Source organism: Heterodontus francisci, chromosome 7, assembly GCF_036365525.1.
Source record: "Heterodontus francisci isolate sHetFra1 chromosome 7, sHetFra1.hap1, whole genome shotgun sequence".
In the NCBI taxonomy this organism is placed as follows: domain Eukaryota; kingdom Metazoa; phylum Chordata; class Chondrichthyes; order Heterodontiformes; family Heterodontidae; genus Heterodontus; species Heterodontus francisci.
The window spans coordinates 120,329,708-120,357,177 of record NC_090377.1 but is presented as its reverse complement, the minus strand read 5'-3'; the positions used below and the strand labels follow the sequence as shown (position 1 = coordinate 120,357,177).

At 41.2% G+C, this 27,470-nt stretch overlaps 1 protein-coding gene across 6 annotated transcripts in view; it reads right to left on the bottom strand.

The window, feature by feature from the left end:
* Window positions 1-27,470, bottom strand: part of nbeal1 (neurobeachin-like 1) — a 282,280-nt gene that overhangs the window by 147,408 nt on the left and 107,402 nt on the right. For all 6 annotated transcript variants that reach the window (XM_068036045.1, XM_068036049.1, XM_068036043.1 and 3 more), the window contains exons 6-7: window positions 22,826-22,908; window positions 6,615-6,700 (exon numbers count right to left, since the gene is read on the bottom strand). In XM_068036045.1, the coding sequence (XP_067892146.1) occupies window positions 6,615-6,700; window positions 22,826-22,908 (169 nt within the window). The remainder of the gene's footprint in view (window positions 1-6,614; window positions 6,701-22,825; window positions 22,909-27,470) is intronic.

The following is a 27,470-nucleotide window of genomic DNA, read 5'->3' as shown; positions in this document are numbered from 1 at the left end:
ACATGAAATCATGTGACATTGATCACAAGTCATGGGAGTCAGTTGCCAGCATTCGCCAGAGCTGGCGGGCAGCCATAAAGACAGGGCTAAATTGTGGCGAGTCGAAGAGACTTAGTAGTTGGCAGGAAAAAAGACAGAGGCGCAAGGGGAGAGCCAACTGTGCAACAGCCCCGACAAACAAATTTCTCTGCAGCACCTGTGGAAGAGCCTGTCACTCCAGAATTGGCCTTTATAGCCACTCCAGGCGCTGCTTCACAAACCACTGACCACCTCCAGGCGCGTATCCATTGTCTCTCGAGATAAGGAGGCCCAAAAGAAAAAGAAATAAAAGCAAATAGCTGAGTGCTAGAATTACATGATATAATTTATAGTCACAAAGTGGCAGTGGACATTGTAAAGGGATGGAGCCTTACTAATCCAAATATTCTACATCTCCATCTGTTACAAATTTCAAATTTATAAACTATACAATTCTGCATCTCAACTGACTAGTGCTCCCACCAGTGTTTACAATTCACAACCCACCAAAAACCACAATGAGACTCATTTCATTGCACAAAGATATTCTAGTATTTTGTCAATGATGATCAACAGCTTTTCCCAACCTTAGAAATACTGTTGATCTTTTCCACTAATGAATGGACGCAAACGGATTGACCACCAACCTTATTACTTTAATTTTTCCCCGTGTAACTTCCTTGCATCAAATCATCATCCTCACTAGAAAAGACAAACAGCACAGAATACAGATACCTCTATAGATACCATCATCAACAAATATGTTTCATCTTCTAGTTTGTGCACTGATCAAGATTTAGCTGCGCCATTCCATGGCAACACGAACTACTTCTGAGAAAGATGACACTGTCTTCACTTGCAAAACAGAAGAAAAAGACCTTTTTTAAAAAAATGCTCAAAGATTTAATGCATTATTAAAAACGTACAATTAGATTCTGTACCAAGTCTGCTGTAGTATACTCAAATTGAACCAACACTATCACAACAACCGCCAGGACAACTGGACTGAAATATCAATGTAATGGTGTGCTTAACAGCAAACCAAACAGCAGGTGGTCTCTGTACTATTGTCATCCTCCACTTTACTGTTGGTAAAGACCCAAGTCATAAATTTTTGAGAGAGCAAAATACTGCTGGAAACCTGAAACAACAGAAAATGCTGGAAATACTGAAACAGGTTCTGATGAAGGCTCATCAACCTTAAACATTAACTCTGCTTCTCTCTGTACAGATGCTGCCAGAGCTGCTGAGTATTTCCAGCCTTGTCTGTTCATAGCTTTTTGTTTTGGTCAATCTAATAATCCCTGAATTTTTTTTTTAACCATACCAAAAACAGAGAGTTCAATACAACTTTGCTTTATTATTTTCAGACCCTTGTCAAGAAAACTTGCTACGCCAAAGGGGGATTTTTTAAATTCATCAATTGGAAACCTACATTAAACTTTTAATGAAACAGAAAGAGCTGGAATTCTACAGCTGACTTTTTTTTAAGTCTGGCAGCCAAGATGGCCACCACAATTTGTAGCTGAACACCTTACACATTCCAAGGCCTCAAAGAGGAGACACATGGCTGATGAGCCTGTACTCAAGACAATGGCTTGCTCCATTGAGTGAACCACAGGAGATTGCGTTCATTAGCAGAACATTCAAAGCCATCATGGCACATTAACATTGAAAGGGCCAACCCTTCCAGGTATAAACGTTAACATCCTGAGGCCTAAGGGACTAAACTTGAATCTCATTAGAAGGATCCAGACAATACACTGAGGCAGTCATGTGACCGACTGTCCATCTCTGAAAACTGGGATTTTTCCCTTGGACAAAGCAGTCAAGCCAGTGACTCATTCTGTGCAGAAGTCAGAAGGGGTGTGTCTCTCCCTCTAGAAGACCTCGTGCAAAGCCTAGCTGCTGGATGCTGGATCCAAGACAAAGACACCAGGGGAAGAAAGCCACCTCCAATTCTGCCTACAAGAAAAGCCTGAACCAGGTAGGCCAGCCACAAACTGCACATTTACCAGCCAAACACTTCAAGAACACAACTTCAACTGGAAGACAATGGAATTAATTTTCATTTGTTCTGGACTCTAATCCAACCACAAATCTACCCCTCATCACTCTGTAATCTATTTGTGTGTATGTCAGATTCTCATGCGAGTGTGTGCGTGAATGTGTAGTCTATTTTTTTTTTAGATTGGGTTTAGAGTGTTATGTATAACAAACTCACCTCTTTCTTGTTTAAACTCAAGAAAACCTGTCCGATTGGTTCTTTTACAGTCACAACCAAGGTAAAAGGTAAACACTCACTGTAGTGGTAAGCACATTCACTGTATAAAATGAATAAACCCTGCTGTGGTCAAAAAAGAGGAAGGACAAGAGGGGAGCCTTGTGACCCCTCTTCACCTGATTGTAACATCCTACTTTTACATTGCATTACTGTCCATTTAGCTATCACTCAGTGGCAACCATCACCCCTGACTGAGGGGTCACACTGAAAACTACTCCAAAAGGTGGTTATGCACAGCAGCTTGTGTTCACTAAACCCTTTGCATTTTTCTTCTCCCAGATGAGATACCCTGCCCTCTGAATGATATTGCCACAATCAAAGCCGAGATCAGGAACTCATCATGGAGGGCAGGAACTATTTTACTATTCTACACTGCTGGATCATGCTGCAAATACCTGTGCTGCATTTTTAAAAACTCTTTTCTGTTATAGCATATTTGAGTTTGAATTCAAAGAGGAAATATTCAGCATAGCCACAAGTTTCATACAAACAGATAAAGTTGCTCAGAAAGCTAATAGATTATTCAGTTTTGCCAACCTTTGAGTTTAGTTATGCTGGTAGAAATATCCTCAATAGCTGCTTGAAGTATGGTTACAAGAAAACAAAATAGGAAAAATCAATTTTTCATCCCTGGATTGTGCAGCGTTAGTGATCTCAGCTAAGGTGGCAGCAATTACAATTGCCCTCTGTATGTTGGAGAAACACAGACAGGGCTCCTGATCCTGCTTAATATCCCATATGGCATAGTTATGCAACTCTGGAAATTGACATGGTCCTGTAGTTTTTTCAGAATATGTGGTTTGCCTTTAAGGCTTGCATGGGATCAGTATTGCTTTAAGAGCCGGCAAGCCTTAGGAGTTATCGGAAGGTGCATTTTCGTTGCCTTAGAAACAGCCATTTGGAGACTGCGATTCAAAGGGTGCATTCTTGTTACCACAGATATAGTCACTGGGAGTGAGCCTGATGCGATACATTTGTTACAATTCAGTTTTGAACTGGATGTTAAGAAGACAGTTTGTTCTAACAGAACACAGACACAGAGGTCACAGCTGTGGTGTCAGAGCCTGGAAAAAGAGTTCTCAAACCATTTAAACTGAAGGAATAGGATTTTAGTCTGTTTAATTATCATCTCTCAAAATTCGAAGAAAAAGTCAAGCCAAAACAGAGATCTCTGGTCATTTAAATTTAAGAAAGGGAAGTTAGACTGTGACAATCTTTTATCCCTCAAAAACTCTAAAGTCAGATTAATTCTGTTGAAAGTGTTTGCAAGTCGTTAATTGTTGAAATTCGCTGGAGAAGGAAAGCAACATCCTGTGAGGACTTCGAGCAACATCCTGTGAGGATTTCAAGCAACATTGGACTGTAAATTTATAAGGACTCTAATTGTTTCTATTTTAAATGTTGTTTATATCTTCATAGTGTTTAAGAATTTAGTTCTTCTCATTAAAGAGTTAATTTGTTGATTTAAAGACACCTGGTTTGGTTAGCCTCATTTGGCAGGGTCTCTCTTTAATTTGGAAAGTTTTAAATGATATGTTAGCCGATCTGTGGAATGATGGGATTGAATTAACAGTACGTTGGTCCCACCACAATCAGAATCGTATATTTTGACTGCGGGCTTTGACAGGAGCAGTCGGTCATAACAAAATCAGTAGGGATAATTTCCTACTGCTGTGAAGGGACTGTAAAAAAAAAATCCTCTGGTCAGTACTTCTAATATAAAAACATATTGCAAATGGTGATGGTAGAGTCAGTACCTCAAACAGGGGAAGAGCCTGCCAAAATAATCCTTCTGGGTGAAACAGCAATTTATTTGTACTTCTTGCAGGTTGGTATACTGTATTCACTGCTCACAGAGTCAAAACGGCACAGGAGGAGGCCATTTGGCCCATTAAGTCCACGGCAGCTTTCTGTACAGCAATCCAATCAGTCCCATTCCTTGGCTCTATCCCCATGGCCCTGCAAGCTTATTCCCATCCAACTTCCTTTTAGAATCATTCAGCATCTCTGCTTCCACCACCCTCATAAGCAGCAAGTCCCAGGTCATTACCTCTGTCTGCATAAAAAAAGTTCTTCCTCACAGACTCCTGCATCTCTTGCCCAAAACCTTAAATCTGCGTCCCCTAGTTTTTGTATGATCAGTTAATGGGAACAGCTTTTCTTTGTTTATCTTATCTAAACCTGTCATAATCTTGTACACCTCTATCAAATCGCCCCTCAATCCCCTTTGCTCCAAGGAGAACAACCCCAGCTTCTCCAACCTAACTTTGTATTGGGGAGACCAAACACAGATTGGATGATCGCTTTGCTGAACACCTTCGTTCAGCGTGCAAGTGAGTCCCGTAGCTTCCAGTCACTGTTATTTCAATTCTCAATTCCATTCTGATCTCTCTGTCCTTAGCCTCCTACACTGTAGCAATGAGGAACAGCACCTCATATTCCTACTAGGCAATTTACAGCCTTTTGACCTGATCATTGATTTTAACAGCTTTAGAACATAACCACTGCTCCAATTTTGCTTGGGCATTCTGTATCCATTTACATCTCTTCTGCACTCATCTTTTGTTCCTACACTTGACCCATTAGCACCCACTTGTGCCTTGCACCATCATCCCTTTTGTCATTTAATGACTCCTGCTCCGAGACCTCTCTCCTGCCCATACCTTTCTCTGATTGCCTATTTGCTCATAGAATAATACAGCAAAGATGATGACCATTCAGCGTGCCTGTACCAGCTCTTTGGTAGAGCTAGGCAACTAGCCCCACACCCCTCTCTTTCCTAATAGCCCTGCAAACATTTTCCTTTTCAAATATTTATCCAATTCCCTTTTGAAAGTTACTACTGAATCTGCTTCCACCGCCTTTTCATAGTGCTTTCCAGATCAGAACAACTTGGTGTGTAAAACAGACATTTCCTCATGTTGCTTCTGGTAATTTTGTCAATGACCTTAAATCTGTGTCCTCCTGCCACTGGAAAGAATTTGTTCTTTTTTACTCTACCAAAACCGTTCATGATTTTGAACACTTCTATCAAATCTCTTCTCAACCTTCTCTGCTCTAGGGAGAGCAAACCCAGCTTCACCAGCCTCTCAAGATAAATGAAGTCCCTCATCCCTGGCACCATTTTCATAAATCACTTTTGCACCCTCTCTAAGGGCATGTCATCCTTTCTAAAGTGTGGTGCCCAAAATTAATCGCAATACTCGAGCTGAGTCCTAACCAGTGTTGGATAAAGATTTAGCATAACATGCCTGCTTTTGCATTCTATGCCTCAATTAATGAAGACAAGGATCCCATTAGCTTTAACAGCTTTCTCAAATTGTACTGCCACCTTCAAAGATTTGCATACATATACTCCCAGGTCTCTCTGTACCTGCAACCCATTTAAAATTCTATCAATCATACAGTTTATTCTTCCTACCTAAATAAATCACTTCACACTTCTCACCATTAACTTTCATGTCATGTGTCTACCTATTTCACCACCTATGCCCTCCTGAAGTCTGTTACTAACCTCCTCGCTCTTTACTATATTCGAATTTCGTGTCATTTGCAAACTTTGAAATGATGCCCTCTATACCCAAATCCAGGTCATTAATATATCAAAAAAGTGTTGGTACCAATACAGATCCCTAGGCAACACCAGTGTATTCTTCTCTCCAGTCTGAAAAACACCACTACTCTCTACTTTCTGTCCCTTAACCAATTGTGTATCCATACTGCCACAGATGTTTTAATCCCATGAACTTCAATTTTGCGAACTGCCTATTGTGTGGTGCTTTGTCAAATGCCTTTTGAAAGTCCACATATCCATGGCACTACCCTCATCAACCTTCTGCATCAATGAACTCCACTAAGTTTTTCAAACACGATTTGCCTTTAACAAATCCTTGCTGACTTTCATTTATTAGCCCATACTTTTCCAAATGCCAGTTAAGTTTGCCCCGGATTAATAGGCCTGAAAGTTTCCTTTCTATATTCAGCTTAGTTCTCTACTACATTATGCTCCCTACATGTGCCATAGGCCTCCTTTTGCTGTCTCATTTCAATCTCCATATTTGTGTCATCAGGGAGTTGCAGCTTCCAGTTCTGATGAAAGGTCATTGACCGGATATGTTTGCTCTGTTTTTCTCTCCACAGATGCTGCCTGACCTACTGAGTGTTTCCAACATCTTCTGTTTTTAGTTATCCACAATATTTTGCTTCTGCCCTCTTGTTTGTTTCTTTCATATATATCTGAATGAAATTATTGGTGTCTACTAGTGAAGTCAACTCATTTTTGCAATGTACCTTGTTTCCACCTTTATCTCACCTGTCCTCCTGCAACAATAGCCCCAAAGAGATGAAGAAGACAGCACTTCAGACTCTCCTTCAGGTGCTCGCTCTCTTGAAAACACTCTGAGAAGGGAAAGAAAAAGCACACTGGTCACTTAAAAGGAAGCTTACATTGTTGAAAACCCAATTGAGAGAGAATGTGACTTGCTGAAAACACATGATAAATTTCACACATGGGATGTAAATTTGCATGGAGTAAGAATCAGTGGATTCTGACTCGTAATCATCCTAGTTTAACTTCTTTAACATTTCACTTGCTTTGGTCACAATGTCATTGTTGAGATTGTTTACATCTTCAGATAACATAAGCCGTAATGATTTAGTTCAAATTATTCTTATGCATGGGAAAAGCCCTTAACCACTTAATCCCTTCATATCTGCTGTACACTTCAAGCACCATTTTCCTCCAGAAAGTAAATATAGCTCGTTTGGTTAATTTGCTTAAATTTTACTTTTACCCCTTATCTGGTTCTAATTCCAGTTTTCTTCCTTTGGCCCTATTTCCTGCAGAGGTATAGTTGCATAGCTATTCCTGGTACCTCACTCATGGTTATTCTTCACAGGGTTGGACTGTGAGAAATGGTGGGCTATTTGACAATGGGGAATGAGAGGGAGGGGTAGAAAAGAGTGAGGAAGAAAATCAGATCAAAACCTGATCACCCAGCCTCACCACCAGCACTTCCAGCAAAGTCACTGAGGGGCTATCAGGAGCAAGAACCTTGGCTAATTTTCCCCCAAAAATAGAATCCAATGGCAGAACCTCCCCAACTAAAGTCTTGGTTGAGATTGGCTGAATCAGTTTAGGCCACAGATCAAACCTGGAATCCTCTTGGTCTTTATGGCTCAGTGCATTTACCCATGGTCTAGCAAGGAGGTCTTTTTGCCAATGTTGACAAACCCAATAACATAGCGCATTCTATGTCCTAAACATTAAAACCAAAAGCAAGAAAAAAGGAAAGCAAGAAACACTGCCTTGCACTTACATAACGCCATTCATGAGCTCTGATGTCTCATTGGGTTTTATGATCAATTAAGTATTTTTGAAGTGTAGTGACTGTTGTAATGTAGAAAATGCAGCAGCCAATATGCTCTCAGCAAGCTCCCACATACAGCAATGAGATAATGACCAGATAATCTGTTTCTCATGATGTAAGTTCAGGGATAAATATTGACCAGAATATGGGGAGAACTTCCCTACTCTTCTTCAAATAGTGTCATGGGATCTTTTATGTCCACCTGATAGAATAGACAGGGCCTTGGTTTAATATCTCATCCGAGAAAGATAAATTTAGAGCAAAACGCCACCGCCTTGCAATCTCAAATCAGAGCAAGTGCTGCATATAAGCATGTATATTAATGCAAGTAGCTGCCTGTCAGATAGTGTTGCGAGAAGCAGTCCTCATAATGGATTCTCACTTTCCCTGCTTTCTCACCGTCAAAGAAACAGTAAGTAACACCACAACTCAGTAGGCTAATCTCTGCTGATTGATAAGGTTTTGCTGTTAAACACAACAAATAACAGCCTATCGTGTCAATTTCTTTTTGTTCGATCTGCATAGAATGTTAAAGCTCTAAGTAGTGGCAAAGAACTTCAAGAGCAGCGGCAGGTCATGATGAGATCTTTGACCTTATTTCCAAACGCAAACATAACTTAAACAGAAGTTTAGGTCAGAAATAAGAAATAAGAGGTGTAGTCTAGAACTGATCTATCCAACAATTAAACGACTCAAATTAGATCTCGACTGAAGCACAAAGTTCACTAACAAAGTGCGATAAAGTAAGACCAAGTCTTAACTGCAAAAACTTTGGCATCACAACAAAATCAATGGGGCGGACATATTATTAAAAAAAAATCCCAGTGAGTTGGAAGCAGCCAGTCAGTTAGATTTTCCAAGTATCCTTCATAAACATGGATATTATTCAGCATTCATCACGTACATTTCCAACCACAGGCAGATGAAGGCTGAGATAGCTGTCACAAACTCTGTCTCCCAAGCAGCCTGTAGTGACTGTAATGCAGGACAGCTGGAACATCAGTTATCTGAAATAAATAATCTTCCAGGCACAATGGACAAACCTGTCCCATTTAGCAATGCAAGTCTTTAGGGCAGAATCAGCTTTGGGATGTTAATAAAGTCAACTGACAAAAGGAACACCTGCTTAGTTACAATGAAGATTCCACAAATTCAACAGAACGATACCAGAGATTAAAGGTTTAAATTATGAGGATAGATAGGCTGCGTAAAACTTGACTTGTATTTACATGTGCGTGTGAGATTTAATTGAGCTGTTTAAAATGATAAAGAGATTCAATGGGGTAGATACAGAAAAGTTATTTCCTCTGGTGGAGGAATCTAGAACAAGTGAGTACAATCTTAAAATTATTGCTAGGCCATTCAAGTGTTCAATTAAGTAACATTTTTTTTGTACAGAGTAGTGGCAATCTGGAATTTTCTCCCCTAAAAGGCTGGGGCTGCTGAGGGTCAACTGAAATTTTCAAGACTTTCGAGATTGATATTTTTTTTTTGTTAAGCAAGGGTATCAAGGGATATGAATCAAAGGCAGGAAAATGGAGCTCATGAACAAATCAACTATGATCCAATTGAAAGGTGAAACAGACTGAGGGGCTGAATGGCCTACTTGTGTTCCAATATTACACTGCAGAAAAAAATTATAACACAAGGTGTGCTCAGAATAAGTCCAAACACACAATTCAATGGGGAACAAGGCCTCACAAAAATGGCCCTGAAATGGCACAAATCTCATGAAATAACTGCTTAATGCGTGAGCTTTTGATTGCTTTGTCCACATACTAAGACAAGATGGATATATATTTGCAGAGCATGAAGTTCATAGGCAGAACATACTGAAATATGAGAAAGCATAGTATACTTAAACACTAAAAAAAAAATTGAGATAATAAGCTCATTAAAAATATCTCTCAAAAATTCACAGCGAAATGGATCTTTCCATAAAGCACAAATGGCAGCTGCATTATTGTGTTTTTAGACCAAAAAGCCATCCCCAGGAACTAAGCCTGCCTGATCCTCCCCAAAACACCAGCAGCATTTGAAAAAGGCAATGCAGTAAAGGTTCTTCGACCACTAGAGTTGGCCATCATGCTTTCGAAATAGGTTGCATTTGCTGACCGCAGAACCACTAGGTGGCGCAGTACTGGCGCACCCACAAATACAGCCTCATCGACTGAAACGTCACTGTCTGCGACATCTCAGGCAGCTGCCAGTAATATAGATGACACTGCTCAATTGAACCCAAGCCCCCAAAGAATGAGGGGTGGAGGAGGTAAGTGGCAAGGTGAGGGGGGGGGGGGGGGGGGTCGAGGAGCGGTAAAGCAGGGAGCGAGCGGGGAGTAGTCGGGAGCAGGAGAGAATGGCAGGATGGAGCAGCGAACAGTCGTGAGTGGCGGGAGGGAACAGCATGCAGACAGGCGCTGGCGGAAGCAGCAAAGAGAAGCAGCAATTGGAACGGCGATCGCGGGAGGGAGCAGGTTACTATTGGAGGGGATGGAGGTGGCGATCACAGCCATTGAGGGGTCAGGCAATGCTCAGACATCTGACATCATTACGTGGTTACGCCGCCGCATGCATGCACGGATTCATGCTAGCATGTTGGCAAACGTTCGGAGGCAGTGATGACATCAGCAATTGCTCTGCGCATGCTCTGCGTTGTCAGGAGATACTGCATTCCAAATATAACCTTCAGAAAGAGTACCAAATACACATTTCACAACTTGAAGAGATGCAGGAAGCCACATCAGGATATCTGACTATATAACAGAAGCTGGTACTCACCAGTACCAATACGTTAGTGCAGGAGGAGGGGAAATATTGACTAATGCCAACACATTTCAATCTTGTACAACTGTCGTTTTCCAAAGAAAAGTCTTGCAATTTATTTTTGCTTACAGCACATTGATGTGTTACAGTTTTAGCGTACAATGTACACAGTAGTAGTACACTGAGTGGTTGGGATTGTGGGCAGTCCCCAAGACTGACCCCAGAGCAGCAGTGATGAGCAGTGACGTTAGTATGCACCACTGCATTTTCCCACTATGTTGTGCCAGAGCTGTGGTAGCTATCCGATTCATGTGGGTTTTAACATATTCCAGATATTTGTTGTTGTCCATGGGCTGGCCAACTGCTGTCTAGAAATCAGGACCATATTTATTACAAGAATTTCTCTTGGTTTACTTCCAGAGAATTAATGACTTTCTCAAGCTACAGAGCTACCTCCCATAGTATTTCAATCCAATCAGTTGAGTGGACGACATTGGACCCACCAATGGCTTGAGAGGGGCGCTCAGGAGACAATGTGCCAGATCTGGATCAATCAATTCTTGCCGATCTCACAGATATCACTCAGCAAGAACTGGATCTTTGAGCATGATCCTGCCCTCCCTACCAGAACTCTCTAGTGCTCTGAATAATTCACCACTTGGCGGATCACCCTCCGCCATTTCCGCGACCTCCAGCGTGATGCCACTACCAGTCGCATCTTCCCCTGTCAGCATTCCGAAGGGATCGTTCCCTCCGCGACATCCTGGTCCACTCCTCCATTACCCCCACCACCACGTCCCCGTCCCAGGGCACCTTCCCCTGAAATCGCAGGAGGTGTAATACCTGCCCATTTACCTCCTCTCTCCTCACTATCCCAGGCCCCAAACACTCCTTTCAGGTGAAGCAGCGATTTACTTGTACTTCTTTCAATGTAGTATACTGTATTCGCTGCTCACAGTATGGTCTCCTCTACATTGGGGAGACTAAGCGCAGACTGGGTGATCGCTTTGCGGAACATCTCTGCTCAGTCCGCAAGCAGGACCCTGAGCTTCCGGTTGCTTGCCATTTCAACACTCCCCCCTGCTCTCATCTCTGTCCTGGGATTGCTGCAGTGTTCCAGTGAACATCAACGCAAGCTCGAGGAGAATCATCTCATTTACCGATTAGGCACACTACAGCCTGCCGGACTGAACATCGAGTTCAATAATTTCAGAGCATGACAGCCCCCCATTTTACTTTCATTTTAGTTATTTTTTCTTCCTTTTTTTTAAACATTCTTTTTTTACATTTTTTACAATTTTTTTTTGCATTTATTGCATTTAATCTTTGTTTGTTCAGTTTGCTTACCCACTGTTTTTTTTTCAGGTTTGCACTTGCTGCTGTTCAATATTCAGTGTATTTACACCTAATCTGTACTAATGCTTTGTCTTTCAACACATCATTAACATATTGTTTGCCTTTGCTCCGTGACCCTTTGGTCAGCTATGTGGCCTGGTCCAATCTAGACTTCCTTTGTTATCACTTGCCCCACCCCCACCTCACTTGCTTATAACCTGTGACTTTTCTAATATTTGTCAGTTCCGATGAAGGGTCACTGACCCGAAACGTTAACTCTGCCTCTCTTTCCACAGATGCTGCCAGACCTGCTGAGTGATTCCAGCATTTCTTGTTTTTATTAAAACAGCAATTTGTAAGTAGCTAATATACTATATTACAGAGAAAAGTATTTCCCCCCTAACTTATTTAAACACTTGAAAACCCCACACCACTTTTATACATTATACAGTCTTCATTGAAGCGATATCTTTGTAGTTAAAAGTCCCAAACTCCTCCCAGTTGCAATGGGTTGGATCTCTCAGTCCTTCTCAAAGTCAGTGTCCTGTTTGCTCACTTCCCTGAGCAGTTCCCACCTGGACTTCTGCGAATAAGGCGATCTCTGGTGACCCCGTTGGTCTTTTTTTTCTCTGCAAACCTCAACTTTCGAATCGGGTTCAAGTCTCAGCATTCTTTCACTATCAGTATTCTGACAGCAGTTGGTTTCTCTCTCTTCTGAGGCTGGCACTGCTGGTCTTTGTGTCTTCCTTTCTTCCTTACAGCCTCCAGACTTAGGAAAGCCTGTTGAATTGATCCAGAATCAAAAGTCAATAGTCATTTGCCTTTTACAATATGCAGAGTCCACAAGTCTGACCACAGAAGAACCACCTGGGCCTTCCTTTATTTCCAGATGTCAAAAGTTTCAACTCGAGTTTGCATCTTCAGAGCCCCTGGCTCCCTTTCTACAATCGGAGAGTCGAGGAGAGCAAAATCATTGTCCTTCAGGTGTTACAACCTTCTACTCTGCTTTCAAAAAGGATCTTTGATCTGGGTTCCTTGCATGGTAACGGAGATCCCTGTCTTGTATCTAGGCAGAACTGGTGTGAGGTGACATGTCTCCTCCGAATCCTTTTTTATATTACATTAAAAATCACAGTTTTTAAAGCAATCATACTACAAAGTCCAGCATTCATAATACAAGAGACATAGTATGAAACTTTCCTAATCCCAATGTTGTGCTTTACAGATAACATTCTGGGCTACAATTTTAGAATATCTGACAAGAATCACATTTGTAATACAAGTACAACATGGTGCAATGTAGTTCCACTTCACACTTAACACAGCCTAAATTTCAAGTCGGCATCCTACTTTGAGAGTGAGGCAAAGGTGAATCTCGTCTTAACCTTCTCTTCTACAGGGACAGCAACCCAGCTTCACCAGTCTATCCACGTAACTGACGCCCTTCATTCCTGGAACCATTCTCGTAAATCTTTTCTGCACCCTCTCTAAAGCTTGATCATCCTTCCTGAAGTGCAGTGCCCAGAATCAGACACCACACTCCGGTTGAGGTTGTACCAGTGTTTTATGAAGCTTCATCATAACTTCATTGCTTTTGTACTCTATGCCTTGATTTATAAAGCCCAGGATCCCGTATGCCTTTTTAATCACTTTCTGAAACTGCCCGGCCATCTTCAATGATTTGTGCACATACACCCCCAGGTCTCTCTGCTCCTGCACCCCTTTTAGAATTGCACCCTTTATTTTATATTGCCTCTCCTCACTCTTCCTACTAAAATGAATCACGTCACACTTCGCTGCATTAAATTTCATCTGCCATGTGCCTGCCCATTCAACCAGCCTCTGTACATCCTCTTGAGGTCTATCACTACTCTCCTTACAGTTCACAATACTTCCAAGTTTTGTGTCATCTGTAAATTTTGGAGTTGCTCCCTGCACACCCAAGTCTAGGTGATCTCAAGAAAAGCAAGGGTCTTAACACTGACCCCTGGGGAACCCCACTGTATATCCTCCTCGTTCACCATTACTCTGTTTCCGGTCACTCAGCCAACTTCATATCCATGCTGCCACGACCCCTTTTATTCCATGGGCTTCAACTTTGCTGGCAAGCCTATTACGTGACACCTTATCAAATGCCTTTTGGAAGTCCATGCACATGACATCAACCGCATTACCCTCATCAACCCTCCCTCTTACCTCTTCAAAAACTCAATCAAGTTGGTTTAACACAATTTGTTTTTAACAATTTTATGCTGGCTTTCCTTAATTAATCCATACTTGTCCAAATTACTTAATTTTGTCCTGGATTATCATTTCTAACCAGTTTATGTGCTTAGCAGTCTCTGGAGTGAAGTTGAAAGTAAAGAGCTTTGTCTATGAAAAACACAATTGTTACCAAGATCAAGGAGTTTATCTCAAAGTGGAGCTTACAGTATGTTACAGTCACCATTTCAGTTACAACATACAACAACTGCATTCCTCACTTGTGATGCAAGTTCAAAGAGTTTCAGAGTAACAGCTGTTCTCAGATCCACAGCAGTGACTTTGGAATTTTGTTTTTTATACCCATGAGTCACGCTGACTTGATAAATACATGTCAGATAAACAATTAGTCATTCCAGATTACATCATCTGGAGGGACATAGCTCTTTTTCATAGGGTTCAATCTGTAGTCAGTCATTCTAAACAACTCAGTGATTAACACCAGCATGTGCATGTTTACGGGATTGGGAGGAAGGACCTTTTTACCAGGCTGCCTAGATCATTTCTTTCCCTGGAGATTGCTTTAAAACAAACTACTTTAACAAAAGCAAAGCTCCAAACAAGAAGCTTTCCATTTATGTATTTTTTTTAAAATAAAATTTGAATCAACAATACTATATCCATAAAAGAACATGCTATTTCCAATTCAAGTGCAGTAAACAGTAACAACTTAACTTTCTACAAGTGACGTCGCATTCAGGTTCAGCTCTGGTGCTATAAACTGATCTCAGTATGGTCAGTCCCACTTGACCAGATATATGGCAACATTGATTTCTTTTTAACTAAGTCATCCCACATACTCCCATGCACCTGCCTATTGTCCTGTCTATCACACTCTCCCTCATATCCCAATACAGTGCTCTTTGCGACATTTGTTTTAGAGGAACACGCAACACATTTTTTAAAACGTACAAATATTTCACTATGCAAGTTATATTTCTTGCTTTCAGTTCAGATGATTGGTACTACATGTACTCGTGTCAATAAGCACGGGGGAGGGAGAGGGAATATTCTTCTGGACAGAAAACAAAAAAGCAGCAGTGGGAAACTAGGAAGGATGGTCCCATAACCGCCAAAGACTTGCAGGTGATAGGTAAATTGGCCATTGTAAATTGCCCTTAGTGTAGGTAGGTGGTAGGGAATATGGGATTACTGTAGGGTTAGTATAAATGGGTGGTTCTTGGTTGACACAGACTCGGTGGGCCAAAGGGCCTGTTTCAGTGCTGTATCTCTAAAATTAAAAATTAAAATAAATTTAAAAACACGTTATAAGAGTAGGACCCTGACTAGCTCTAAATCAGCCCATAATTGAGACCTACTTCTGTAATAGCTTGGAACTTCCAATACCAATTTGCTTGTTTGCAACACAAGTCCAATTTCCAAACCAATCCATATTACTTCCACTGATGTGTGACCAGATACCTAGCATTCTATCGCAAACACAATAACATGCTGATAGGGTAATCCTGGAGCAAATTTTTTTCCCCAGCCCACGTCACATTGAAAAAATCCATTATTGGGATATGAGAACCACTTGCAAGGACATTTATTGCCCATTTCTAGTTACCTCGTGAAGGTGGTGGTGAGCCGCAGTCCGTGTGAAGATACTCCCACCATGCTGCTGACTAACAGCCCAATTAAGTCCTGGAGTGGCAAAAGAGTTTATCTGCTTTCTTTTGAGCCAATTACTTTCTATGACTGATCCCACAATGCAACAAATCACATATTTGGAAGGCTTTAAATTGAGCTGAATTTTTCCGATTTCATAACATCTCTCATACCATAAACCCAGGCTGCAACTGCAGGTATCAATTTGGTTTTTCCAGTTATACAGAATAACTATTTATATCAGGAATGTTAGCAAATAGGCTCTACTTTACAGACCAGACTGTACATCTTCTGCAAAGAGGAGGATAATGTTGGTCAATTGTAAATCACACATAACAAACCTTTTATCCTCCTTGTATCTCCAACATATCTCAGTTAATCTCTCCTCTACTTTCTAGGCAGACAGGTGTATATTGCATCTGTATTAGCACTTTTGCAGGTATAAGCTGAAGGGCATCTTTGTGGTCAATGCTGTTGCCCTGGGTTAACTCAACAAGATTACTTCAGTCTGCAGGAATGCCAGGCTAGAAGGGAAGTTGGATTAAGACAAGATTTATGATGCCGCATTCTTCTGAACAGGGTTTCTCTGGCATTTTGTAATGTGCCTTCCCCAACAGTGGCTCAAGTACAGACTTGACTCCCAGACCCAGTGAGGAGGTGAGCATGCTGCAAACAGGTTTACCAAGTCAAGCAAGAATTGCACAGTAAAATACCTTTTTTTTCTAAATATGTTGCTCGCTCTCCTAAACAAATGTTGCAAAGGGCACTGTACTGAGAAATAGAGGAAAACACAATATATGGGACAAACGACAGGTACCCAAGAAGCATGCAGAAAAACTCATCAAAAAATTAATGCTGCCATATATCTGATCAAGTAGGATTGTCCATGCCAAGTCCATTCACCTCCCATTGGTTGCTCATGCTTGGAATGCTGACTAACACTACGGTCACCCACCCACATTTTCTGCTCAATTTTAATTCCTTAATCATAATCCAGACCTAATATTCACACTGATCAAACCACCTAAATACGTAACCACAATCAGACTTACTGATCTTGCAACTGTATAGATGAAGAACTATTAGTACATGAGCTGAGCTAAGCTCCAAACCGTTTTTTCATTTTATAGGGACTTTATACGACACCGTTTCCACAGAGGCATAAGAACAGTGGAAGATAACATGTGGAGTTAAACCCAGAATCTCAGAAATGTTACAGCACAGAAGGAGGCCAGTTGGCCTGTTAGGTCTGCACTGGCTCTCCGTAAGAGCAATTTACCTAGTGCCACTCCACGGCCTTCTCTCCGTAGCCCTGCACATCTTTCCTTTTCAGATAACAATCCAATTCCCTTTTGAATGCCTCAATTGAACCTGCCTCCGCCACGCTCACAGGCAGTGCATTCCAGAAACCTAGAAGTTGCTGTCAGTGATTTCCCTGCTCGTCCACAGGGTGCCCTGTTTAAGTCCTCACAGATGGAAATCAATTATAAATCACTTAATTGATGTGAACTTTCACTTTTATGCCATTCATCTTGTTGTAAAAATAAGGTGTAACTGGGTTTATAAAGGCATACTAAGTCATAATTACTATTGAACAACTTCTCTGGCCCCGAAAAACTGATTTTATATTTGTAGAATATGATAAAAATTCTATAGATCTTTAAAGTAATAAAAATGAATTTTTCTTAAAAGTTTAGGATTTTCAGCTTCTACCTTAATCCTGTGTATATGCCCCAATCTTTATTTCACTTTCTGCAAAAATTATAAAAAGTGAATGATAAGACCGGCTTGTAACTTCCTGATTGGCTGTGAGAATTCTGCAATGCAACTTGCTAATCAACCTGCTTGATGACATCACTGTTGCCGAACACCATAGATCCTCTATAGATGGCGCCAGAATGAAATTAACATCGGAAAAGGTGAAGTCCACACCACAAAGATTGGTAGTTTTGCAGACAGCTTTCTTTGAGGCCAGCGGCGAGTGCCTACACCTCACTGCAGACCGCAAAATCCAGGCCAAACTATTTTTGTAGTGTTGGTTGAGGAGTGGCTGTTATCCAGTAGATCTGGAGAATTTCATGCTTGTCACTGAATAGTGCCATTGATCACTGAATATCCATCGAAACAGTCAGGTCTCAGTTTAACAATGTTTGAAATGTGGCACTTCCACTGTACTATACTGAACAGTCAACACAGATTATGGTCTGAAGTGAAATTGGAAATCACAACCATCAGACTCAGAGACAAGAGTGTTGCCAACTGAACAAAACTGGCACTTTATTCTAAAACAATAAAAAGGCCAAAACAAGCATGCAAATGGAAACTAGTCACTACACTCATATCCACTCATAACAAACCTGAGACTGCAAAGATCATTTTATCCAGCATTATCAGACAAAGAACATTTCTCTCCCATGTGGCAATTCCAAATGTGAAGAGACCGTGTACACACCTACAACTTAAATGTGGTATCTTTATGCATTTAAGATGTGGTATCTTTATGCATTCCATAGAAAGCACAATCACAAAAAGGCCATGGTGTAATCCACCCATACAGACCTGAAGGTCTCATTTTCAATTCTCAGATTGTGCTAATTGAGTTGATCCCAGTTAGTGTGGTGGTCTGGGTTAGAGAAGGAAAATTCCACTGGACTTAAAATATTTGCTTCCTCATTCTATTTCAATTAATTTTAATCACCATTCAGCCACTTTTACTCCTCTCGCCACCCCAAGAAAGATGTTTAAGCCAATGTCAGGATCAAGCTTAGCCTTGGAGTTTCTATGCATTGGGTTTGAAAAGCCTGCCACTAGTCAGCCTACACCTGCACCCAAAACATAACTGTTTGGCCATGAGCTTTCAACATCTGTAGAACTGTAGCCCAGACGAATCAGCAGCTTCTAGAGGCCAAAAAATTTAAAATGCAACAAATAAAAGATGAACGGAGAAATTGAGGTACATAAGCACCTTTACCTTTGTGAGTCTGTCTAACTTCTCTATTATCCAAGAGGAAAATGTAAAACTTGCTCAGCAGAAGCATGGGAAGTGTAGTCATCAAACACTCATTGAACAGTTGGAAATTATAATTTTGTTCATTTACATAGCTACAGTTCTTGCTGCTTTCAGATAAGAACAGCTTCAACAAACAACTCGACACACTGGGGCGCTTATCGTCATAGTAATTATCTCAACTGGTTCTCAAGCTTTGAATACAAAAGGCCTTTTTGTTGGGCCATGCACTTAGTCAGCTATCTGATATGTCAAATACCAGTAGTATGTGCCAAAGTCTCAAAGGCTTAAAAAACAAAGTATTTCAATCTCTGATAAACCGATTCCAAATTTGTACATTACCAAATGGGCTCTAATGTGCAATTCCATCAGGGTGACTAGCAGATAAGCAAATATTTTTGTTTAACAAAAGCAAAATACTCAATGGACTGGATTCCAGACAAGGAAACAGCCCTTATTTATATTATATTCTATTTATATAAAATATACACACTAAATGGAAATCTTGCCATTCAGCTTTTTCCATTATTTGTTTCTACTCCATCCTTTAGTGTCAGCTGTGGCTCAGTTGGTAGCACTCTCACCTCTGAGTCACCAGGTTTCAGGTTCGAGTCCCACTCCAAGGCTTGAGCACAAAATTCTACGCGAATACTCCAGTGCAGTACTGAAGGAGTGCTGCACTGTCGGAAGTGCCGTCTTTCGGATGAGATGTTAAACCAAGGCCCCATCTGCTTGCTCAGGTGGATGTAACAGATCCCAAGGCACTATTTCAACGAGTGGCAGGTGAGTTATCCCAGTGTCCTGGCCAATATTTATCCCTCAATCATTGTCACAAAACAAACAGACCATCTGGTCATTATCACATAGTTGTTTGAGGGAGTTTGCTATGCACATACTGGCTGCCACATTTCCTGCATTACAACAGTGACTACACTTCAATAAGTACTTCATTGGCTGTAAAGCACTTTGGGACATCTGGTGGTCATGAAAGGCGCTCTATAAATATAAGTCTTCCTTTTTCTTTTCTCTTTCATTTGTCTATTAGTCTGCGATTACTATTTTTGTAAATTGTGTCATCTCATTAGGTTAATTCCTTTACTACTCTTCAATTTCCCCCATACTTAATTTTTCTGCTTCAATGCACTATTTGAACTTATTTCCAATTAGCATTTTCAAAGTGAACGTGGATAAATCTTTGAATAGATTTCATACGCTGCATAATTGTAAAAAAATCTTTTGCTTTCGCTTCCCAACTTTATGTCCTGCTCTCCTCTTCTGATAATGCTCACTCACGTTAAGGTACAGTCCCATGTTGCACCAGTAGACCTGCGGCACCTGGCCCAAGTGGCTGTTCCTTAGATGTAAACCCAGAGTACATCAATGGACTACTTATGTTAGACTGCATCTCCATGTTCCAGGAACAGCATACGAGAGCGTGTGCAGTGGTTCAGGAGCACCTAAAAACCTTCCAGACAGTTATGAAAAGGTAGGCAGATAAACATGCCAAGGCCAGAACATTTCAGCCCGGAGACCATGTGTTAGTACTACTCCCAATACAGGGCGAACCCCTGGAAGCCTGGTTCAGTGTCCCTTTGGAGTAGTAAACAGAATTGGCAGGGTGAACTCTTTAATTGACACCTCAGACCACAGGAAAAAAACAAAGGCTATACCACATCAACATGTTAAAGCAGTATCACAGCCGGGAAGGGACAACCAAACCCAAGTCTGTCAGGCAGTCAGGACCGAGGAGGGTGAATAGGACAGTGAGCAAGAGTTACAGGAGGGCCTGGAGGTTAGACAACACGGAAATGTTAGGAAACTTAGGTACTGTACTTTCCGACTTAAATGCAGAACAAAGAGAAGCCCTAATAAGGCTGCTCACGACGTTTAAAGAAATCTGCAGGGACATACCAGGGTGTACAACCCTAACCCTACATGATGTGGATGTAGGAGAGATTCCTCCCATAAAACAGAACTTCCATTGCTGAGATCCCAGGAAACTGATCCAGGTTTGGGAGGAAATTCAGTATATGCTGGAAAACAAGCTGATTGAGCCCAGTTAGAGCAGCTGGAGGTCCCCAGTTGTGCTGGTGCCCAAGCCCAATGGCTCAACAAGGCTCTGCACTGATTTCAGGGAGGTTAATGCAGTGACCCAAGCTGACTCCTACCAATTATCTACCTGGACGACTGTATTGATACAGTAGGAAATGCCACCTATATAACCAAGATAGATTTGCTAAAAGGGTACTGGCAGGTTCCCTTAACACCCTGAGCCAAAGACACCTCAGCTTTCGTCACCCCAGATGGCCCATTCCAGTGCCAAGTGATGCCCTTTGGATTAAGGAATGCCCCAGCCACCTTCCAAAGTCTAATGAACCAGGTAGTGGCTGGCCTACTCAACTGTGTAGAATACCGGGATGATTTGCTGGTATACAGTCAGGGGAGGACCACCTAGCCCAATTAGATGCCCTCTTCTGAAGGTTACAGTCAGCTAACCTAGTAGTAAATATTGCAAAAAGCAAGTTTATTAAAGCTCAAGTAACCTACTTGGGCATGTTGTAGGTCAGGGAGAGAGTGCTGCCCAGAGCAGAAAAAGTACAGGCGTGACAGATTTTCCTGTCCCCACGACCAAATGGGAAATAATGTAATTTTTGGGGATATGTGGGTTTTACTGCAAGTTTGTCCCAATCTTCAGCACTAAAGCCGCCCCACTGACAGACTTACTGCAGAAAAAAGGCAGCGTGGTCAGAGAGGTACCAAACAGCTTTCAAGAGGCAAAAGGCCATTTTAACCAATGAACCAGTGCTCACAGCTCCGAATTTTAATAAACCATTTAAAAGCGGCAGTTGATGCTAGTGACCTAGGGGGTAGGTGCCATCCTACGCCATGATGATGAGTCAGGCATTGACAGACCAGTTGGGTACTTCTCCAAAAAATTAAACTGACACCAAAAGAGGTATGCCACTGTGGAAGAGGACACATTGGGAATGCTACTAGCTGTCCAGCACTTTGAGATCTATGTTCAAAATGGATATAGGCAGACTATAGTCTATACCAACCACAATCCTTTAACCTTTGTACAGAAATTCAAAAATCAAAATGCGAGGCTATTTCAATGGAGCCTGCTTTTGAAACCCTAACACTTAAAATTACCCACATTGCAGGAAAAAGATAATGTGATAGCTGATGCGTTGTCCAGAGTCTAACTTAATGCAGAATCATCCCAGATGAAAATTAAACCAGAGCATAGCTATGGCAATGTGAGATTGAGGACGATTTGAAAATGAATGTGTGTGCGTGCAGTTTTTTTTTAAACCTACGACCTTATAATGAAATGCTCCTGTGGTCACATTTCGGTGTGGAAGTATGTGGGATTCTCGCGTGTGTGTGAAAGTTGGAGCATAATGTGTTTTTTTTTTTACTTAGATCATGTTTTGGGTTTTTAAGTACAATAAACTAACCTCTTTCTTTTCTAAACTCAAGAAAACCTGTCCGATTGGTTCTTTTATGATCATAGCACCTAAAAGGGTTAAACACTCACGCAATTGGTAACACATTTACTGTTTAAAAGAAATAAACCCTGTTGCGGTCAAACAAGGAGAGGGACAAGGGGGAGCCTTTCGACCCTTCATCACTTGATCGCAACAAACCTATGTTCTCAGTTTAAATAAAGATAATGCTATTTCTGCAATACTACTGACACTGCTATTAAGTTACCTGCCCACAAAATCTTGAAAGAACTGCTTTCTCCAGCAGTCAGTTAGCACAATGCATTACCGTGCCAATATGCTACACCATTGAGTGGAAAAGGGTGTGCTCACATCTATAATTCCACACACTGAACTCCTGATCTCAGCAAGGCACTTCCCTACATAAGAGAGGAATAAAAAGCAACTGATTCAATCCTGGTAGCTTTCACATATCTTAGGACCCAGCCTTAAATCAGCAAACAAGTCACACAACCATCCTCAGACTAGGGAATGGTGCAGAGACCCAAGAAGGACTCCTTTAATCGCTCCAACATGCCATGAATGTTTTACGAACAAACATACCACGAAGCCATCTGTGGAAGGTATTTGCGATTGGGAGGGGGTGGGAGCACAAAGCATCTGGGAAAAATAATTCAACATAGACAAACTGAACAGTGCAACATTTTTTTTTAAATTGCAGCGTACTTACGGTAAAAGAAAGGGATGAACTCCACAGTTAGACAAGCTGCTTTATACTTCTGTCTGCTCTTCTCTACTGCACTGACTACTTCACTAGAAAAATGACAAGAAGTAGTGTTAAAATTAGCAACAAACTCAAAATGATTGCTGAGGTAACAAAGCTGAGCTAGGATAACAGCTGTTCTGCAAATGGTCTCGGTTTTTCCAAATTAGGGAGATAAAACATCACAATTCCCATTCCCGATTGCTATCCATTGATTCCTGTTGCAAAATGCCTGGATGGACAGGACTGAGTTGAACTGCAGTGCCTTTAACCAGTCGAACTGTCCAATTGCTCAAAACATGGACACTTGGGAAGATACCACCAGGTTGCTGCCACCTGTGGAACCATATCCCAAAATAAAACAGTGTCTGCAATGGGGGGGGCGGGGAAGAGGAAAGGTTGGGCAAATCCATCAAGATAATGTACATTACAATAAAGTGCTAAGGGCTCCAGAAGCCCATCATAATGTCTAAAGTTAAGGTGGAGAATATAACTGTAGATTTCATATTATACCAGAAGCAAAGGAGGACCCTGGACTGCTAACTACAAGTCACTGATACAATCAAGGGACTCAAAATGATGTCAAACCATAGCAACAAAGCATAAACCGCTTATATTATCGTTTGAACTTTCAAGATAGTGATATTTTATATAAATTATTTTTTGTAATCAATAGTATCCACTTCTTCCAAGTGCTCTCATATGATGCCAGATTATTTTGGACAAACAATTACAAAATCAAATTAGCACAGCACAGAAGGCGGCCTTTCAGCCCATCATGCCCATGTTGGCCCTTTGAAACGTCTATCAATTAGTTCCACATCCATTGCCCTATCATTATGTACTATATAACGCTTTACCTTATAAAGACATAAACTACATGCAAAATTGATGCTCTACCCCTAGACCCATTTTTGGGGAGGAGTAGGCATACATTTTTGTGCTCAAAATGAAGGATGGAGGTGTTTCAAAGGAAAATCACCTGATCTCCCCATGTGTCCAAGTTGGTATTAGAAAGTCAGACCATGGGCAATTATGGACCAGAAACCTCATTCTAACACTGTAGAACATAACTTAGAGGAACTCCAGCATGCTATGTCAAGGTCTCACTCCAGTAACCGTATCACTGCCCGAAGGAGACAACCAATTTGGTACTGAATTATCAGCTGCTGAGCACTGCTCACACTCATTTCACATGGTAGTTTTACTCCTGGCCCAGTATTTATTTAGCTGGTTCAAGTCAGATGCAAACACATTGCTAACCAACTGAAGTAGCTGGCCCCCAATTTATTTTAAAGAGATACAGCTGAAAAGCAAGTAAAAAGTGCTTTGATGTCAAGAAATAAACAGATTGTGACATTCACTGAAAGACACTCAGCTGCTGATCTCAATTACTGAACAATGAGAAATGATTTTCTCACTTCAGGTCACAGTTGACATGCATAAAAAAATCTCACCCATATGCACATCAGATACAATTTAATTGGTCAAGTACAACGGAAATGTTTGCTGGAGTTCAGTCATAAATATACTTTCAGACCAAAAATTACTTCTATTTCTTTGTCATTTGACAAGAAAAAAATTCCTTGCGTGTGTTTAATTAGGCACCACTTCAATAAAATGTGAAAGTTGTATGTTACCCAGATAAGCTGCCTCACCAATGTTCAAGGTTGAGACTTTATTTGTCAGTACTATTGTTTCCAAAAACATTGTGGTTTTCTTTCATGAATAAATATGTTCAGTTGAGGTTATTCAGGCTCACCCAGCAAAACCAGATCTCCCTGAATCCAGTCACTCCCCTTAGCAAACATATCAGATCTCTCTGGATCCATTCACTCTCATTAGCAGCAAAACTAGATCTCTCTGCAAATCGGAAAATGTTAAGATACTCAGCAGGTCTGTCAGCATCCATAAAGAGAGAAACAGAGTCCATGGCCTTTCATCAGAACTGGGAAAAGTTAAAATGCACTAGGTTTTAAACAAATGAAGGGGGGGAGGGTGGAAAAAGAATAAAATTTGACCATACGAATTAGGAGCAGAAGTAGACCATTCAGCCCCTCGAGTCTGCTCCACCATTTAATAAGATCATGGCTGATCTGTTTCTATCTCAAATTCCACACTCCCATCTACCCCCAATAATCTTTGATTCCCTTGCCTAACAAGAATCTATCCAGCTCCGCCTTAAAAATATTCAAAGTCCCCCACTTCTACCACTTTCTGAGGCAGAGAGGTCCAAAGCCGCACAACCCTTAGAGAAAAAATGTCTCTTCATCTCTGTCCTAAAAGAGCGACCCCTAATTTTAAAACAATACCCCCTAGTTCTGGACTCGCCCACAATAGGAAACATCCTCTCCACATCTACCTTTTCAAGACCGTTGAGGATCTTATAAACTTCAATCAAGTCTCCCCTCACTCTTCTAAACTCCAGTGAAAACAAGCCCAGTCTGTCCAACCTTTCCTCATAAGACAACCCACTCAGTCCCGGTATCGATCTAGTAAACCTCCTCTGAACCGCCTCCAACGCAATTACATCCTTCCTCAAATAAGGAGACCAAAACTGCACACAGTATTCCAGATGTGGTCTCACCAATGCCCTGTATAACTGAAGCATAACATCCTTACTTTTATTTTCAATTCCTTTCGTAATAAAGGATAGCATTCCATTAGCCTTCTTTATTACTTGCTGTACCTGTATACTAACTTTTTGTGATTCATGCAATAGAACACCTAGATCCCTCCACACTTTGGAATTCTAAAGTCGTTCTCCGTTTAAGTAATACTCTGCTTTTTTATTCTTCCTGCCAAAGTGACCAACTTCACAATTTCCCACATTATACTCCATCTGCCAGATTTTTGCCCATTCACTCAACCCATCTGTATTGGTCTGCAACCCCCTTATGTCCTCTTCACAACATATTTTCCTACCTATCTTTGTGTCATCTGTAAATTCATCTACCATGCCATCGCTCCCCTCGTCTAAGTCATTAATATAAATTGTAAAAAGTTGAGCCCTCAGAACAGACCCCTGCAGGACTCCACTCATCACATCCTGCCAATCAGAAAAGGATCCATTTATGCATACTCCCTGTTTTCTGCCAGCTAGCCAATCTTCTACCCACGCTAATATGTTACCCCCTACAGCACTTTGTGCAATAATCTTTTATGTAGCACCTTGTTAAATGCCTTCTGGAAATCCAAATATAGTACATCAATGGGCTCCGCTTTATCCACAGCGCATGTTACTCCTTCAAAGAACTCCAATAAATTGGTTAAACACGATTTCCCTTTCACAAAACCATGCTGACTATTTCCGATTACCTTATGAGTTTTTCTAAATGCCCAGCTATAGCCTCCTTAATGATCGATTCTAAAACCTTCCCCACGACGTCAAGCTAACTGGCCTATAGTTACCCATTTTCTACCTACCACCTCCACCCCCCACCCCCCCACCCCCCCAAACTTCTTGAATAGAGGGGTTAAATTTGCTACTTCCCAATCACTTGGTGATTTTATCATCAAGTTCCTCTCTTCTTTCCACCTGATTTACAACTATTACTGGAATGCTTTTTGTATCCTCTATAATGAAGACAGAAGCAAAATATTTGTTCATTTCGTCTGCCATTTCCTTATTGTCTACTATTAACTCCCCATTCTCATTCTCTGAGGACCAACACTCATTTTACTTATTCTTTTCCTTTTTAAATACCTGTAGAAACTCTTGCTATCCGCTTTTACATTTCTAGCTAGCTTCCTCTCGTACTCTAATTTCTTTCTCCTGATTAACCTTCTAGTCATTCTCTGCTGTTCTTTATATTTGACCAATCATCTGACCTGCCACTCATCTTTGCACAATTATATGCTTTTTCCTTAAGCTTGATGGTTTCCTTAACTTCTTTAGTTAGCCACGGATGATGGGTCCTCCCCTTAGAATTTTTCTTTAGTGTTATGACCGATCGCTCAAGAAAAAGCCCCCAATCAAAATATATGATTCTGATTGCGGTGGCAGAAACGTACTGTCAATTTAGTCCCGTCCCTCCACAGATTGCCTAACATATCACTTTACACTTTCCAAATTAAAGAAATCCGTAGCTGAATTGAACCATCTATTAACCTCCCAATGAGGCGAACCAAACCAGGTGGCTTTAGATCAACAAATTAACTGCTAATTAGAAAAAATAAACTCTTAAACACCAAGATAAAAACAATATTTAAAACAGAAAAAAATAGTATTCTTGCAGATTTACACTTCCCAATAAACAGTCCTCTGATTAAAGTCCACTCGCAGTCTTCCAGGGTCCAATTAAGCTTCCTCACACCCTGCTTTCTGCAAGGACTCCATCCCAGTTTTTCTGTCTCCATCGCATCTGTTCTGATGATGCAACCTCCCATACCAGCGCTTCTGATACGTCTTCATTTTTCCTCAACCAAGGATTTCCGCCCCACTGTGGCTAACAGAGCCTTTAGCCCTGTCCATCTGATTTCCTGCATTTCTGCCCTCATGCCTTCCCTTCCCTCTCAGAACCAAGAAAGGGTTCCCCTTGTCCTAATTTTGTACCCCACCAACTTCCATATTCAATGGATCATCCTCCGGCATTTCTGCCACCTCCAGTGT